The sequence below is a fragment of the Acipenser ruthenus genome, chromosome 12 (assembly GCF_902713425.1).
Source record: "Acipenser ruthenus chromosome 12, fAciRut3.2 maternal haplotype, whole genome shotgun sequence".
In the NCBI taxonomy this organism is placed as follows: Eukaryota; Metazoa; Chordata; class Actinopteri; order Acipenseriformes; family Acipenseridae; genus Acipenser; species Acipenser ruthenus.
In genome coordinates this window covers 6816454-6834431 of record NC_081200.1, presented here as the reverse complement: position 1 = coordinate 6834431, position 17978 = coordinate 6816454, and the positions used below count along the sequence as shown (strand labels likewise).

At 36.6% G+C, this 17978-nt stretch overlaps 2 protein-coding genes across 2 annotated transcripts; both read right to left on the bottom strand.

Moving 5' to 3' along the window:
• Nucleotides 1-6993: 6993 nt before the first annotated feature.
• On the bottom strand, nucleotides 6994-9464 carry LOC117416449 (succinate receptor 1-like). Its single transcript, XM_034027515.3, has 2 exons — nucleotides 9406-9464; nucleotides 6994-8976 (listed from the first exon to the last, which is right to left on the bottom strand). The coding sequence occupies exons 1-2, from the start codon at nucleotides 9406-9408 to the stop codon at nucleotides 8020-8022; spliced, it is 960 nt and encodes a 319-aa protein (XP_033883406.1). The 5' UTR covers nucleotides 9409-9464; the 3' UTR covers nucleotides 6994-8019.
• Nucleotides 9465-11595: 2131 nt separating this feature from the next.
• LOC117416783 (succinate receptor 1-like) lies at nucleotides 11596-17356 on the bottom strand. Its single transcript, XM_059034202.1, has 2 exons — nucleotides 17194-17356; nucleotides 11596-12443 (listed from the first exon to the last, which is right to left on the bottom strand). Exons 1-2 carry the CDS (start codon nucleotides 17354-17356, stop codon nucleotides 11596-11598), a joined length of 1011 nt encoding a protein of 336 aa, XP_058890185.1.
• Nucleotides 17357-17978: the final 622 nt, after the last annotated feature.

Below are 17978 nucleotides of genomic sequence, written 5' to 3'. Positions count from 1 at the left end.
GAAGAGGCTGATGAGCTGGAAGAATCAGTGGCTGAAACAGATGAAATGTTGCATCTTTTAAAAAGATTCTTAAGCAGTGTCTTAAAACCCTGACCCACAAACACAAAGAGCAGTGGATCTAGACAGCTTTTCACAACAGCCAAGCATAACGTGACAACCACCGTCTTCTGTAAAACCTCCTGCAGGTCACACTCACTTTGGTGATCATTGCAACGTCTCTGCCAGTCTTTTTGGTTTGAACTATGTGTTTAATCATCAGCATGTAACATATCAAAACAGTAAGAAAGGGGAGTGTGACTATAATAAAGGCGCCTCCATGCGACTAGACTTGAGGGCCCAAAGCATCTTGTGACTTCAGCATGTTCTTACAAAGAACAAAGAAATAGCTACACCCACCCCGATAAAGATCCACATTGCAAAACACACAGCCAGAGCCCATGTGTGTGAATAATCATTCTGAAACCTCAAGTAGCGAGCCATCACAAGATAGCGGCAGACCCTGAGGCCTGTCAGGAAGAAAATGCTGCAGTACATGTAAAACATGTATTTGGAGAATCGGCTAGCTGTTTCAGGGAATGGCCAACCTCTGACTCCAAGGTGGTTCAGTAATCAGAAAGGCACTTGACATTAGCTTCCTTTTAGCTATATGGCAGAATACAAAAAGAGCAATCGAATTGGACACCAAGCCAATTACATGAACAATGCTGTATACCACAGCATAAACCACTTGCTTGTAATCGTCATTGGCTACACATTGACCATTCATGATTTTGTTTACAACAGAAATGATTTCTCCAGGCTATAATTCATGAAGTCCCATGTCAGTGGCTATTTCCGCTTTTCCTAAAGTGAAGGTATGGGATTAAAATTAAAGTTAATATAGGCAGTATATTGTGTTTGGATGATATTTTCTATAGGACACCTGATGAATGGGCATTTTTCTTACAGTGGGCCATTAGCCCAGAACAGTGAACAAAATAGAGTTGTGCTGTGTTCTTGTTCTGTCTCTCTGGATCTGCCAAAATAGTGGAAAGATTCTGCTGGACCTGTGCTCAGTCTAGTCGTTTGTAGGAGTCAGCATTTCATATTTTTTTTGTTGCCAGCTTTTCACAGTTTTTAGTTACTCGATGCCAAGGTGTTCACAATACCACACAAATAAATAGTTTGAATGAGTCAGATGAACTGGGATGCAATTAGTTTAGGACCTTTGAAAGGGAGCCCGCAAACTTTACTGATCCAGGAATTATTTTGGATTCTTGGGTATTTCAGTTATTCAGCTGGGTGGGTCTTTCTGATTTTTAACAAGAACATTATTGTAACACTTACACAGTGAAATACTTTCCAGGTAATATTAGATTTAGGGATGCGTGATCAGAAAAGAGTCAGAAACAGAACTCACCCAATCACTCCAAACTAGATTACTACTGCAATACTTATTTTAATCTGCAACATTTTTGTAACTATTTATTCTACAGTGTTTGGATCAATGGAAGTTTGATAAGAATATAGAGTTCTTCTTTGTGTTTCTTCAGCACAGAATAGGGGTGACCAAATACAACACAATGATAGAACACCTTCTATTGACTGTATCTGCTGTACATGTATATTCAATTCTTTCATGTTTCTCTTAGTCTAGCCTAACAGTTAAGCAAACGTGTGTGTTTAATCCAGATTTCTAAATCTCTCTTTTTATGCTGGCGCAGTTCATAACCCTTTAAAAGTCATTCACCTCTGTCTCACACACACACAACCTGATACAATAGACAGGACTGGAATTAAAATGTGTCTTTTATATTACATTAATGAAGTTCAGTTATAAAACTGCACTTTAGAAAGATTTTGAATGACGCTGAAGTCCCTTTTTTTCTTAATAAATGAACTTCAAGCAATTTAAGGTGCCTATGCTTGGTAAAAGGACCTGTCAATCCTGAATAATATATAACAGATAAAAGCCTTTTTTGTGTTGATCAAAACAAAGTTCAAAGAAGAATATGCCACTGGTACAACTTAGTTTATGAGACATATTCAAGATGTATTCCATTCAATTCGCACACAGGCAGTTGAGGGTCAGAAATGGGTCACATGTTATGTTAAAACCTTGTTAGTACTGTATGTACAAATCTTTGGTAAGTTGTAAATGGCACATATAAAAAGTTAAAAGATTTGTTATAACTTTTGACACATTTTTAAATCACCTTTCAATTGTTATTACATTCCCTATTTTGGAGTTTCTTTTATAATGCTGTTTGTACTTCAGGTATTTCTAGTTATTTGTCTATTTCACTGGGATTATTTTGCTATATAAAGACATTCTATTTTAAAAACTTGTAAAAATGTTTTATAAAAACAGTCAACTAAAGAGTTAACTCCACAGTCGTTCTGGTGTCCTTAAACTCAACCAAGCACTAAACTGTGCCCCATGGCTATGACTACGGAAAGACAGTACACAGTGCTAAAGAACACATCAAATCTCACAGCAAATGTAATTACCAGAAATGACCAGTAGGGGTCAGTGTTCCCACCCTATAATGTATTGGTACCTCAGCCTTGCTACAGTTTGGATACAGAAAACATTAAAAGGTGTGAAAACTATATATATATACTGTATATATATTTATTTTTATATTTCTTAGAAACATACATATTGCTACTATTGATGCTTTAGAAACACAAATTGGTAATTTGAGAAAAGCAGGCATGAATTCTCTCCGATATCTTGGCTGGTCTGTAGAAATAATAATATTTACACTCCTTTGGATTCCTGGAGAGCACTGGAATTCTTTTAGATTCACTATTGATGTTTTTGAGTATTTAATTAAGGCCTTATATTGATACCACATTTATTAAAGCTGTAAATAAACATGTTTATCTTGGCTGGATTGCACAATTAGTTCATGTGCAGACTGTGCCGAAATTCAATTGAATGATTGATTAGCAATCGAGTCTCGGTACAGCTGCATAAGAGTGAGTGTTTCACGCTGCATAAAGTTATACCTGGACTTAGCCAAACTTTGCTATATTCGTACACAGTGCAGAGTTTAAAATGTCTGTGCATTTCGGTCTACTGCATATTTTAAATCATAAAATTGAGGGTGTGGTTGGGATGAAAACATGAGAGAGAGAGAGAGAGAGAGAGAGAGAGAGAGAGAGAGAGAGAGAGAGAGAGAGAGAGATGGTTAAGGGGATTTAAGAAGGCTAAATACAATCATTCACATTACTTACATGGTAACAGTATAGTAAATGCCAAGTATTGCAATTCTCTGACAAATATCTAATATTACATTAATTACACTGTTTTTAACAAGTACTAACTTGGTAATACTAATATAATTACATTAAAGACACACATGAAACAGCTACTCAATAATTACTTTAAGCATACCTGAATTTTAACATCTATCAAACAACATTTATAAACTTCTTGTCTTATTCCTTTTATCCTTGATATAAGCATCCACTGTTATACCAAATATTGTTCCATACAAGGGATCTTTTTTATAAAGATCAAAACTACCTTTAATCTTCAGTGAGAAAAGAGTTTTTTTTTTTTAAATATAAGATCACATCAATTTCCTAAGTCATCTAAAACAACCAATCACATTCTTTTTTCTTCTTTGGGTTTATTTTGAATGTGAATTTGTTAAAATAATCCCAAAATACAGTACATTTTAATGTTGTACTTTCCACAGCTACAAAAGATTACAACATGTAGTCAGAAAATATAAGTAAAAGCAATGATCACTTTATCATGTCTTCTTTGTCTTTTTGAACAATTTCTCTATGAGAAGTAAACTATATCCCACTATATATTGAGGAGGAAAATATATAGGCTATGTAGGTGGCTGTGTGGTCTGGTGGTTAAAGAAAAGGGCTTGTAATCAGGATGTTCCTGGTTCAAATCCTGGCTCCTTCACTGACTCACTGTGTGACCTTGAGCAAGTCCTTAACCTCCTTGTGCTCTGTCTTTCAGATGAGACGTTACTGTAAGTGACTCTGCAGCTGATGCATAGTTCACACATACCATAGGGTATTTTCTGGCTCATAGCTTCAGGGATACGTTTCCATATACAGAACACTACCTGTTTTTTTTTAAAACTGCTGTTGAAATTTGTTTGCTTTGCTAACCACAGGATATGATACAATCATATTTTGCAACAGGATAGTAAAAATCAGTATGGTATTCTGTTTTTGCAGCTTGTGTTAAACTGATAGGGGTTACTTTAAAACATTGTGCACATACTGGTGATGTTTGAGAATAATTAATCTTAAACAAATTTGAATGGCATGTTTATAACAACAAAAGCCAATACCCATATACAAAGAGAGTGGGGGTGGGGTGGGGTGGACTGGCTGCTATGTTTTGTGCAGATTATAATTATACACATGAATCCTTATCTTTAAAGTCTAATAGTCAACTGCCTGTTCGTATTGTAATTATTTACCACCCAGTCTATAGTTTTTGGAATCGATAGTCCCTTTTTTGGAAAGTTACCCAGCATATGGAATCTATAGCCCTGTTTTGGGAATTAGCCCTGTTTTTGCAATGCATGCAGTAAATATATAATTAGACTGTTTTTACATCAGGAGTAAATAGTATATAGCCCATAGGGAAAGTTCTAAATGTGTAGTCAAGAAATGTGTTAATTTCCTAAGCAAATATTTTTTACTGTATCTTGACAAATGCTTAGTCGGAAATAGCCCACACCAGAACCTTAAGCAAGCTTCTGAACACCATCCTTCCTCCTCTGTGCATGTATGCACAGCATGACAGTCTCACTGCCTTCATGTTTGATCAAACAGAAACTGGAGAGCAGCAGTGTGGAGTAGTGGTTAGGGCTCTGGACTCTTGACCAGAGGGTTGTGGGTTCAATCCCTGGTGGGGACACTGCTGCTGTACCCTAGAGCATGGTACTTCACCTAGATTGCTCCAGTAAAAACCCAACTATATAAATGGGTAATTGTATGAAAAAATAATGTAATATCTTGTAACAATTGTAAGTCGCCCCGGATAAGGGCGTGTGGCAATGCGCCCCGCCCCTGTGTGTATTTGTGTGTTGCGTGTGTTAATGTTGGTGTATAGATTGGTACACGGGATATAAACGGGTCTGTGTTTCACGTGTATTTAAAAAGTGTAGATTTGTATTTAGGCACGAGGAGGGCACAAATCACTTCACGTGCTGGTTAAATGTAATATGTGAGCACGGGGTTGCACAGAATTAATTCACGTGCTGGGATTCAGGTGAATAATTAATTAGTAATTGAATACCAGCACAATAGTATATATAGACGCACATTTCATTCAGTCAGGGTTGGTGTTCGGTGAGTGGAGAACGGGTTAGGAGACGGAGGGTATTGTAAAAATAAAATAAGTAGTAAAAGAAGCTCACCGTGTTTGTCTGTGTAGTCCGTTTTGTTTGTCTGTTTATTTTGGCTCAAGTGCCGTGTCCTGTGTTTTGTTGCAAACCTTTTTATTTTCTGTATTAAATGCTGAGCGCAATCACGCGCTCAGCTTAACCAAAACCCAAACCTCTGTCTGTTTGTTACTTCCTGCATCTGGTCTGACGCCACCCACTCCGGCCGTCTTTGTGACAGGGCGTCATCTAAGAAATAAATAATAATAAAAGTAGGTCTGCATTCTATCTCAAGTATCAAATACAGTGCCAATGTTCTGCCATACCAGTCACGTTTTGCCAACTTGCCAACAGAAACAACTACCCATCTTAAATCGCTTTACTTTATAGAAATTGAGTAAGTATTCATGAAGTATGAAGACACAGGATTATTATAATGACTTAAATGACAATAAGTATTTGTGTAGTATGAAGGGATGGCAATCGTCGACATGGGCAAAGCATATTCCTTGATCGACAAGATCATGTTATGGTGTAGTTTCTGCTGTAACATTTTTGTAAAACTTCTCTTTAAAAGGTTAGTACTTTATTTTGTGTGACTATTTCTTATTAGGCTTAGAGGGAAAGTGCTAATGAACTTTTGTCTAAGTCACGTGGTTTGGCTGCCATATTGGATTGAAAAAAACATTTTGCCTAAATGTAAAAATTCGTCTTTCGAAAACGACTTTTTGTAGAGTGCTGAAAGTTGGTATTGTTGTTGAGGGATAGTCCAAGATAAACTGGTGTTCGTAAGAAGCTGATAGGTTGTGTGGTATGGCGGTCATGCTTTATGACATCAAAATCACAATGTACAGACGTCATGATCACAAACTACAAAGATCTTCTTCTCCCAAACCGCTAGTCTGATTGAAACAAGCCCAGTGGTAGTGTGGTTGTCTTTAATGGTAGTGTGGTTGTAGTGTGGTTGTCTTTAGTGTGGTTGTCTTTAAAGGATGTTAAAGGGAAGTTGCTACAATAAAAAACATGGCGGCCACGTTGGATGACATCATCAACATACAAAACTGGCTAATAGCTCCTTTTAGAGTGCAGATAGGGCCATGGCTACTATGAAATACATATAGTAACCCATGTATGCTCTATCAAAAAATATCATTGCCCGTGATCTTTGACCTCTCCTAAAAGTCAAATGTAAAACTGGATTATAACTCATAATAGAGTGCAGATAGGGTCATGGTTACTATGGAAAACATATAGTAACCCATGTATGCATTCTGCACTATTTGCTAAAGTGTTTGGTACTGGTACTGGCATTCTGCACTATTTGCTAAAGTGCTTGGTACTGGTACTGGCATTCTGCACTATTTGCTAAAGTGTTTGGTACTGTTACTGGTAATGGTACTGATACTGGAAGCCGTAAAGTTGCTGGCAACTCTAGTTATTATTATTTCTCTTTAGAATGCAAAGGAAGCTTGCTGCTGTTTATAATATACAAGGTGGCATTTTCCCCTTGCCCCCATAGCATAAAAAAGTGTGGCAATTTGCGTAAGACCTTGAAGTAACCCGACCCCGCCAAATAAATACATCAGCAGTACAATTTTTTTTTGTTTTTAATTTTCCAACAAAAGATATTCTAACATTATTTTATGATGACTGTGAACAAGGCAGTAATCAATCAAGTTTCAGTATATCCAAACATTTTAATAAATCAGTTACGTAACAATATTATATATATATATATATATATACACACACACACAGCTGTACTCAAAAGTTTACATACCCCAATGGAATTCTGCATTGAAGAATGATCAAAAATCAATAAAGAATCATACCAAAAGCTCATTGACAAATGTCCTAATCGTTAAAAGAGGTTATTATTGCTAAAGGTGCCTCAACTAGCTACTAGCTATTAATTTCATTTTCCTTGTCAGGTTATGAATACTTTTGAATTTGCATTTTTTGGAGTTTTGCAAAACAATTGCTCAAATAAATAATTGTAGACATCTATTTCTTGTAACTTTTTTGCCTCGTCCACAAAAGCAAAACTTTGCTACAAAAGATTTTTCCTATAATTATTTGTTTTCGAGAAATGTCTAGAAATTACAATTTTCCATTGGGGTATGTCAACTTTTGACTACAGCTGTATATGTAATATTCTGTAGCACTGGGCATGCAAATAGTTTTGTATATTGCATGTATGAGATACCCATCCTTAAGGATTTACTGCTATATGACCGTCACAAAAAAAAAAAAAAGATAATTACCTATAGATGGGAACTGTAGAGCCATTACATTGCCATGTAACACCATGGCTCTAGTTCATTGTGAATGTGCTCTATCATTGATGGATGTGTACATTATAACCTCATACAAATTCAAATATGATTTATGAACATCATGAGTTCCACTGTTAACAAAGTAAAAGAAAAAGTATGCAAAAATTGTGGTTTTACTTTCAGCTACAGTTTTATCACTACAGTACTGTGTGAAGTTCAACCAATGACATCATAAAGTAAAAATTCAAGCTTTGCACATTTCCAGGTTCCCTTGATATGTACCAGGCTGAGACATAAAAGAATGCTAATAGTGTGGCCTGAATCGCCTCTCATGCAGGACAGAGTTCAACCTGTATTGTTGTTAAATAAATATACAAGAAAGCTACACCTTTCTATATCTGTTCCATTTCAACTTCTGAGCTTCTTTCAAAAACACCTCTTATTTTTTTCAACAGTGCTTCTCTAAAACGATCCCCCATCAAAAAATAGAAAAGGGGGTTGATAACACTGTGCAAGAAGGCAATCGGTCGAGTTATGATATACAAGCTGTTTATCAGAATCACTGTGCATTTTGTGTAGTCTGTTCTCATTCTTAAGGCAATTCGAACATTTCTCATGACATGATATGGTGTTAGGAGCAAGAGAAAAATAACAACCGCCAGACAAACAAGTGCTCTGGGTCGTTGAAATGACACAGCATGCTGAAACTGACTGTCTTTAATCTTCAGAAATGTGGCTATCTTTACATAGAAAATGCTCAAGACGGTCAGGGGAATAAGATAGCCAGTGACAGTAAGAGAAAGACTGTAAATTAGACTTTTAAATGGATCACCGGAACTTGCATAATCATTGAATTCTGTACTGTTGCCATCATTGTTATTAATAAAGGTAAGGATTGGCACTATTTGCAGTGTGACCAGTACCCAAATTAAAAGGCAAATGCAAATTGCAGCACTCCTTCTTTGTAAAATATGTTGTCTCATTGGAAACTTCAAAAGCAAGTATCTGTCAATGCTGATCCAGGTAAGGAAGAGAATGCTTGAATACAGGTTTAGGTGCAGGATGTACCTGTTACTGAGGGAGAAATAGCTAGACGACACCGTCTTCTTATTATTGGCATAGGTCATCGCCAGTCTGGGCAGGGTGCATAGAAAGATCAGGTCTGACAGGGACAGGTTAAAGAGGTAGATGTTGCCACTTTTCCAGTCCTTCAGGCAGAAGATGTAGCCACAGATAGCAATTACATTCCCAACCAGCCCCAAAATAAATTCTATGCTGTACATTGTCGGAAGGTAATAGTTTTCCAAAATGATGTCTGTCTCAATGCAATCTGATGCAGTATTATTAGCCTGAAAGAAAATAAATTAAATAATATATGGCAAATATAAAACTCAGAATGGAGCAAGTAAAGAAAACTGTTTTAAAGGCTCAAAATTAATATAATAACTTTAATTTGTATTCAAAGGATAATTATTTCAACAGAAATTACCAGTTCTGATTATCATCTCAGTACAAGTAACTGGCATGAGACAAACTAATAAATAAAACACATTTATTATATTAAATATTTCATGCCACAATTTTTATTGACGTCTACATTTCTACCATTTTTTGATACACTGTTTAACAATTTAATTTGTACTAAATAAAAATGCATTTCAGTGTTTGATTGAGAAAATATTATAACATTATTTCTACATTTATGTATTATTTCTACATTTTCTCAAAAAAAAGATATATATACAGTATATATATTAAGACAGTAAGATTTCACTTACCATTTTAAAAAATAATATTGCTGCGTTCTCTGTTTGACTGGCAATCAACTGAATTCTGATGACTGAGGGAAGTTGTCTCATTGGCCACATTATGCAAAAACTTCATTAAAAGGGGAAGTTCTGTTTGGCAAATGTCTGATGGATAAGAAAGTTTGTCATCAAACATGCATTTTGTTTATGGCCTGTAAGTCTTGCCATACAACCTTTTTTTTTTTTTTTTTGGTAGAACGATGAACCGATGAACTAAGCATAGAAAGCTAGAGAGCCTTAAGAGGTGGGTGAGAAGACAGCCATTCCTCCCTGTAAATGTCTCTGTGTCTGGCACTAGAAAGAGCTGTGAAAATCAGATGTCAAGTGTCACACAAAGATTTCAGAATAGGAACAGAAATAATGCTAAATGGAGCTGAATTTTGAATCACATAGAATTTTAGGATTGAGACATCATTTGTTTTTAAAACTATATGATCATAATTTATTTGATTTAATTATCATGTAATCAAAGCAACTACAAAATGATATCAGGAGCCTTAATAGTAGTACAGTGTTTCATGTTAGGTTTCAAAGTGTCACATTTTGTCTGTTATATGGAAAACTACAAAGCAGTATGTAATTCAATATGTTAACTTAACATTATTCAGCAGGTTTCACTTGACTTTATGAAGCAAAATTAGTTAATTCTATAGGGTGATGCAAAACTTTTGTCCATAGCTGTACTGTATAGGCTAGTGGATTGAGGGACGAGACTAGGGGGAATTCAGCATGCTGTTTAGTATTTCATTATAATACCCTTTTAGTTTGTAACTGCTTTTAAAACGCCATTTGCTTTTGTCATTTCCCTGTCTTTTTGGATTGCTAATGGTGACTGTTTCATCCGTCACTTTAGACCAGATAGCCAATAATAATAATAATTTTAAAAAAAATGTGTGCAGATTTTGTTTAAATATGAATTATTATTATTATTATTATTATTATTATTATTATTATTATTATTAGTAGTAGTAGTAGTAGTAGTAGTAGTAGTAGTAGTAGTCGCAGTAGTAGTAATATTGTTGCTGTTATGAAATGCTTTGATGAAATGCTTTTATGTTGAAATGGGATATTGGTAAGTTGAGATACTCATCTTTCCACAAGCTGACTGGCACACTATCACAATCATACTGCAAGCATGTGAAATGAATTTAAAAGGTAAAATCAAGATGTACGACTATGAAAAAACGAGGCCCCTTTTAAAATTCAGGTGACACCAGATTTTTACAGTATTGCGTTGCATATTGAAGTCTGCTTCTCAAATGAAAACCACAAGGTCTCATCTGTCAGTGAGAGGAACCGTGTAATTGGGTATTTGTGATGTTGTCAATTGGCACCATTTTGTAACTGTAGTCATTCCAGAGACGCAAAGTCTAAATGTGGCAGAAGAATCTGGTATGGGTGTGGTGGATTGGGCTTGATAAAGCTACCATCACTGCACACTTACAGGTCATTCATGAATCCCAAATTGCAAGTTCTTTTACCCATACAGTTGTGGTGTTTTTGGCAATGACATCTCCGCATAGCAACAGGATAATGCCTGTAATGGCTGATACTAAATGCTTGGTTATTTTTGCTGATCTGTTATTCCACCCTCTAGGTGTTAAAGGCAAGCCGACTGAGTCACATTTAAATCTATGCATTCAATGGTTATAAAACACAACAGAAAACACTGCAGAAAACGGAGCCAAACCACAGTTCTAATTACAGAACATTAACTGCATGACTTTATTTCTTATCTCACAGCGTCGTCTTACATAATTACAAAATATCATTGAATCCGTTTTTTCTTGAGAACATCTGTTACATTCAAAACATATTTCCTGTAAAATACCACATATGTATGCATACTGAAATCAGTTTAATGCAAATCACACAGCTGTTTTACACCTACTAAAGAAGTAAGGAAAAGGGATGGTCAAAGCACTAACCATTTTTCATTTTTGAAGATTAATTTTCTCATAGAGTACATACGGCTTATTACTTACAAATGTTTTTATAAAAAGAACTCACATGTTAACATTTAAAATCATTTAAAAGCAATTTTATAGAGGATTAAAACACAGTACTCTTGCTATACCACCCCTCACTATAATGACACCTGTGCATTTCATCAGCTATTATATCTGAGCTGATGTGAACCAATAGCAATGGAACTAAAACTCATATGGGCTCTGCTGGGGTGCTAACTGAGGTTATTGATTCAGGCTTTTTGTTCTTTGGTTTCCTTTTGAAAAAGAACAGTAACTTATCTCTAAAACTGTCCCCAACCAGAAAATAGAAGACCGGATTCAGACAGCTGTTGAGGCTGCTCAGGGGCCTGGTGATGTTGTAAAGTACTCTGCAGATGATGAGAGGGCAGCTCGTAGGCTCGTAGAACATCCGGGTGGCAATGCGGGCATTCCGCATGACGTGGTATGGAAAGAAGGAGGCAGAAAACAGAACCATTGCAAAAACAATCAGAGTTAAAGGCTTGCCTGCCTTTTCTGAGGTTTTTTTTAACCTCTGCTGCATATCTTTTAGGACGCGGACTACCAGGACATAGCTATATACAAGGATGCCAAAAGGAATTAGGAAGCCAGTAAAAGTCATCGTCATACTGAATATGAAAGTGGTTCCTACGTCCCCAGAACTGGCATAGTCGAGACATTTTAATTCTGTAGAGTTTGAAATACCTTCTACAGTGATTAAGAAAAACATGGGCAAAAGCTCCAGGGTGACAATGACCCATATTAGCATGCTTATAAGCACTGCGTGCCATTTCTTGAACAGCTGGGCTGACTTCACTGGGTGTGCAATAAGTAGGTATCGATCCATGCTGACGCAGCTGAGAAACAGAATGCTGGTGTAAAGATTGGCATGGTAGAGGTACCTCATTATTTTGCAATACAATGGCCCATAGTACCAGACGCCGTTGTTCATGTAAACAGAGACTAAAAATGGCAAGTTAAAGATATAAAGGAGATCAGCCAGGAGCAAATTGAAAAGAAAGATATTGCTTCGGTTCCACTCTTTCATGGCAAATACATACACTACAATAGCAACTGTGTTAAGACTGGAACCCAATACAAATGTAGTACCGTAAATAAATGGAACATAATAGGCATTGAGTACGATATCAATAGTTGTGCAGGGTTCTACACTGCTGGTTGCATTTGTGTGATTCCAAGCATCAGAGTAATTCAGCTGCATTATTTACCAAGGAGCCTGCAAAAAAAAGAACATTACAGCATTGGTAATTCAAAAAGAAATGTGTACAACAGAGGTTGATATATTATTATTATTTATTTCTTAGCAGATGCTCTTATCCAGGGCAACTTACAATTGTTATAAGATATCACATTATTTTTACATACAATTACATAATTATTATTTTTTTTTTTTTACACATTATTTTTACATACAATTACCCATTTATACAGTTGGGTTTTTACTGGAGCAATCTAGGTAAAGTACCTTGCTCAAGGGTACAGCAGCAGTGTCCCCCACCTGGGATTGAACCCACAACCCTCCAGTCAAGAGTCCAGAGCCCTAACCACTACTCCACACTCCATACAGTGCGTTACTTTATTTATGCAAGTGTGTATTGTCCTTAATATAATATACACAGATCATCATCTCATTGTTCATCAACAATGACCGATTTCTATCACAGTAGAGTAATTCCTGTTGCTTTATAGACTTTTAAAGACAAAAATATAACAACATCCAGGCACTTTTACGCATGTTGGTTTGCATGGATCTTATTTACTATAAATGATCACAAAAATGACCAGGTACTGGTATATTACGAATTTAAAATGTCCTGTATACAAATTCATAAACTACAGTACATTTGTGCCATTAGCTTAGCCCATACTGCAGCAGTAAAGCCAAATAACATATTTAAATGGACTCTTATTTCTATCAAAGCAAACACTGCAAACATTAGCGCTCATAATTAAAAAGAGCAAATATACAAATGGCCTTCAGTTTAAGATGAACTACAGTCCATTATTTAAGCCCACTAAGTGAGACCTCCAAAGAAAGCCTTTTGTCTGACACTGATTATTATTTTTGACTATGCAGACCTTACATACAGTAATTGTCTTTGGCATCTACAGTATACTGAAAATAACAGGAGAAAAAGTCAAGCATCCACAATGACCACAATAAGAGGTTTGCTTTTAAAGGGATGCATGCAAAAAATCCCATTGAGCATCTATTAACTTTTCCCATAGACCCTTTCACAAGTTAACCCTAAACTCGGGAAACAACTATTTTTGTTTAAGCTTTTATTATCTTTGAATACAAGTCAGGTTTCTAAAAGTTTAAAGGCAATTAAAAAACCAAAGGCTGCGATTGATTCATTTAAGTTCAACAACAAAACAATTGCTGACACTAATTTTACTTGATCGGTATAACGTTTCTTGTGATGGCTGTCATGCTGGGAGGCAAAGCACTATATATATTGTTCCATGGGATCAGTAGAAATGAAACCTACAGTATAGCAATAATAAATATAGTTCAATATAACATAACAGGTCAATTACATTTTCTTAATAATAATAATGCTACCCAAAATGTTAAAATCGTTTAAACTTATCAGTCATTTACATACAAGTTATCAACTACAGATTAAATTGTACAATATCATTGTGACTTACTTAGCAACAATAAGTACAGTATTCAAAAAATATATAATTCCAGGAAACAACAGGTGACAGTTATCACAGTTCAGTCAAATGTAACTCATTAATTAGTTATTTAAAGACAGTCTGGTTTGATAAATGAATGTTTTATATAAATAAAAAATATACAAGTTGCCCGGAAACAAACAATGGAGTGTCACATACTGTATTTTATTAACTAAAATGACTGTTTTCTTTCTCAAGATAGAATTTGCAATTAAAACCAAATGTAATGTTGTATTAAAGTAAAGTATTTGCTGAAGTAAACTTTGTTATTTGTTTGTTTCATTTACAACAAAAAAAAAGAGCACTTACCCTTTAAATGGAGCTTGTTATTTCAATGTCTGTTTTTGGCAAATCTATTGAAACAAAAGCTGGAAAAGGTTGTTTTTATACTTCCTGGTTTGTTACATACTGTAGATGTCAAAAATGTCATGTTCAATTGATAGATACAAATAATTGGATGTTTCCTTAAGAGAGCAGTGCATGTTTCTGGAACAGTTCATTTGTTAATTAGCCAGGGAGCACAGGGTAGCTGAAACACGTAGACAACATGGTACTTGAAAAGTGAACTGCATTGCACCCTTACACTCTTATCACTGTGAATCACGGCATGTGTTATTTACGCCTCAGAAATGAATCGCTGTGAATCGACAAATCAAAACGGACAGTTTCAGAGAATATTCTTGTATTAAAAGTAATTATATTAGACTTATGTTTGGGTCACCTTATCCTATAGCTGGAATTATGTACTGTGCATCTATACACATTTAGAATAGTTTTGTGGTCCAACTCTCAGAAGATGGATTCAGCAGGCTCCTAGTTATGTGACAGTAGTTGCAAGAGTTGCAAGCCTTGTATTTGCGCCTTACTTTCAAAGTGTTTCCACCATTCTTTCATTAGCCACCTATTTCCTATTTTATGAAAGGAGGAAAAAAACGTGTTAATGTTACAAAATTGATTTAATTATTTTTCATGTGCACGATTTGTGTTTCGTGTCAGCAGCAGCATTTTCATTTGTGCCAGCTAGTCTATGCACCAACAGGCAATTTAGCCATTTGAGTTAATTGACAGGTATGCAGTGACGATCACCTTAAAAAGACAAGAGATCAGAGGTCAACAGAGAGAGAGAAGCAAAAAAACAAAAAACTAAACCAATGAAAGGAAAGCGAATGGGGAAGGAAAACAAACTGAAAAAAAATGTAAAGGAAAACGAACAGAAAGACAAACTGGAGCAAAGAGACCCACAGAGGGAGAACGGACACAGACAGGGCAAGAGAAAGCTGATGGTGAAAAAGGAATGAAGAGATTGCAGCTGAGATCTATCGAAGCAAGCTCTTGGTCGCTGCCGTATTTCAGCAGCTGTATAAAGCGTGTTGAGTTATGTATTTTTCTGGTTCATATGCTCTTTGTGTGTAGAAATTAAAGTTACTTGTCCTAGTTAAAAAGCACCCTACTATGTACAGTATATATATACAGTACTGTGCAAATGTTTTAGGCAGGTGTGAAAAAATGCTGTAAAATAAGAATGCCTTCAAAAATAGACATGTTAATAGTTTATATTTATCAATTAACAAAATGCAAAGTGAGTGAACAGAAGAAAAATCTACATCAAATCAATATTTGGTGTGACCACCCTTTGCCTTCAAAACAGCATCAATTCTTCTAGGTACACTTGCACACAGTTTTTGAAGGAACTCGGCAGGTAGGTTGGCCCAAACATCAACAAACCACAGTTCTTCTGTGGATTTAGGCAGCCTCAGTTGCTTCTCTCTCTTCATGTAATCCCAGACAGACTCGATGATGTTGAGATCAGGGCTCTGTGGGGGCCATACCATCACTTCCAGGACTCCTTGTTCTTCTTTACGCTGAAGATAGTTCTTAATGACTTTCGCTGTATGTTTGGGGTCGTTGTCATGCTGCAGAATAAATTTGGGGCCAATCAGATGCCTCCCTGATGGTACTGCATGATGGATAAGTATCTGCCTGTACTTCTCAGCATTGAGGAGACCATTAATTCTGACCAAATCCCCAACTCCATTTGCAGAAATGCAGCCCCAAACTTGCAAGGAACCTCCACCATGCTTCACTGTTGCCTGCAGACACTCATTCGTGTACCGCTCTCCAGCCCTTCGGCGAACAAACTGCCTTCTGCTACAGCCAAATATTTCAAATTTTGACTCATCAGTCCAGAGCACCTGCTGCCATTTTTCTGCACCCCAGTTCCTGTGTTTTCGTGCATGGTTGAGTCGCTTGGCCTTGTTTCCATGTCGGAGGTATGGCTTTTTGGCCGCAAGTCTTCCATGAAGGCCACTTCTGACCAGACTTCTCCGGACAGTAGATGGGTGTACCAGGGTCCCACTGTTTTCTGCCAATTCTGAGCTGATGGCACTGCTGGACATCTTCTGATTGCGAAGGGAAGTAAGCATGATGTGTCTTTCATCTGCTGCAGTAAGTTTCCTTGGCTGACCACTGCGTCTACGGTCCTCAACATTGCCCGTTTCTTTGTGCTTCTTCAAAAGAGCTTGGACAGCAATTCTGGAAACCCCTGTCTGCCTTGAAATTTCTGCCTGGGAGAGACCTTGCTGATGCAGTATAACTACCTTGTGTCTTGTTGCTGTGCTCAGTCTTGCCATGGTGTATGACTTTTGACAGTAAACTGTCTTCAGCAACCTCACCTTGTTTGCTGAGTTTGGCTGTTCCTCACCCAGTTTTATTCCTCCTACACAGCTGTTTCAGTTAATGATTGTGTTCCAACCTACATATTGAATTGATGATCATTAGCACCTGTTTGGTATAATTGTTTAATCAGACACCTGACTATATGCTTACAAAATCCCTGACTTTGTGCAAGTGTACCTAGAAGAACTGATGCTGTTTTGAAGGCAATGGGTGGTCACACCAAATATGGATTTGATTTAGATTTTTCTTCTGTTCACTCACTTTGCATTTAGTTAATTGATAAATATAATCTATTAACATGTCTATTTTTGAAAGCATTCTTACTTTACATCATTTTTTCACACCTGCCTAAAACTTTTGCACAGTACTGTATATAGTGTGCAATAGCCTGGCAAGCTGAAATCCCTACCTGTTCCATCTCTTGCTCTACCACATGGAACGGTTCCCCCCTTGACCTGTGCAAAGATCATGGTTGGTCGCTGCCTTACTTGTCGACGTAGTTCTTGTCGGAGGCTCCCTTCCCGTAAACCACTGATGAACTGGTCCCTCAGCAACTCATCTTTGTAATCCATTCCCTTAGGGTCCCGGCGCTGCAACCTGGAAAACAGTTCTCTAAGCCGAAGAGAAAAAGCTTGTACAGATTTGTGTTCTTGAGTACTACTGAAAAACCTGGTGCAAAGTCACAGTTGGTACTTTATCCCCATACAGTTCCACCAACAAATCACATATTTGATCAACCGTACTGCGATCACATTTATCAATGGCTCGTATTTCTCATTTAGCCCCCCCCCCCCCCCCACCCCCAGCGCTTCCAAAGCCATAGCTATTTGTCACCATAAACATTTCAAGAGGGGTGGACGGTGCTGTTTCCGAAATTAAAATTCTTAGTGTTAGTATATATTTAGTATGTTTCAAACATATTCTACCATAGCACTTCTCTTACACTGTCTTGTACACTAGGTATTCAGTACATATTGAAGCACTACAACCACTAGAGGTACGAGCCCACTGCTTTGGATACTATACCCTGCTCCAGTTGTCCGTAATGTATAACAATTTGGTAGCAGATTTTATTAACAACTTTTGCTTATGTAATATGCATTATACAAATCAAAAGATCAGATTTTGCATATGAGTGACATTTAATGTGTGATTTATAGTATTCACACATTGTCAAACAGTTTCTGTTAATAG

Coding starts and splice junctions, on each gene's coding strand:
- LOC117416783 (XM_059034202.1), bottom strand. CDS start 17,356: ATGGATTACAAAGATGAGTTGCTGAGGGACCAGTTCATCAGTGGTTTA. Junction 12,444..17,193: donor TAGAGCAAGAGATGGAACAG/GTAGGGATTTCA, acceptor TTGCCATGAAAG/AGTGGAACCGAAGCAATATC.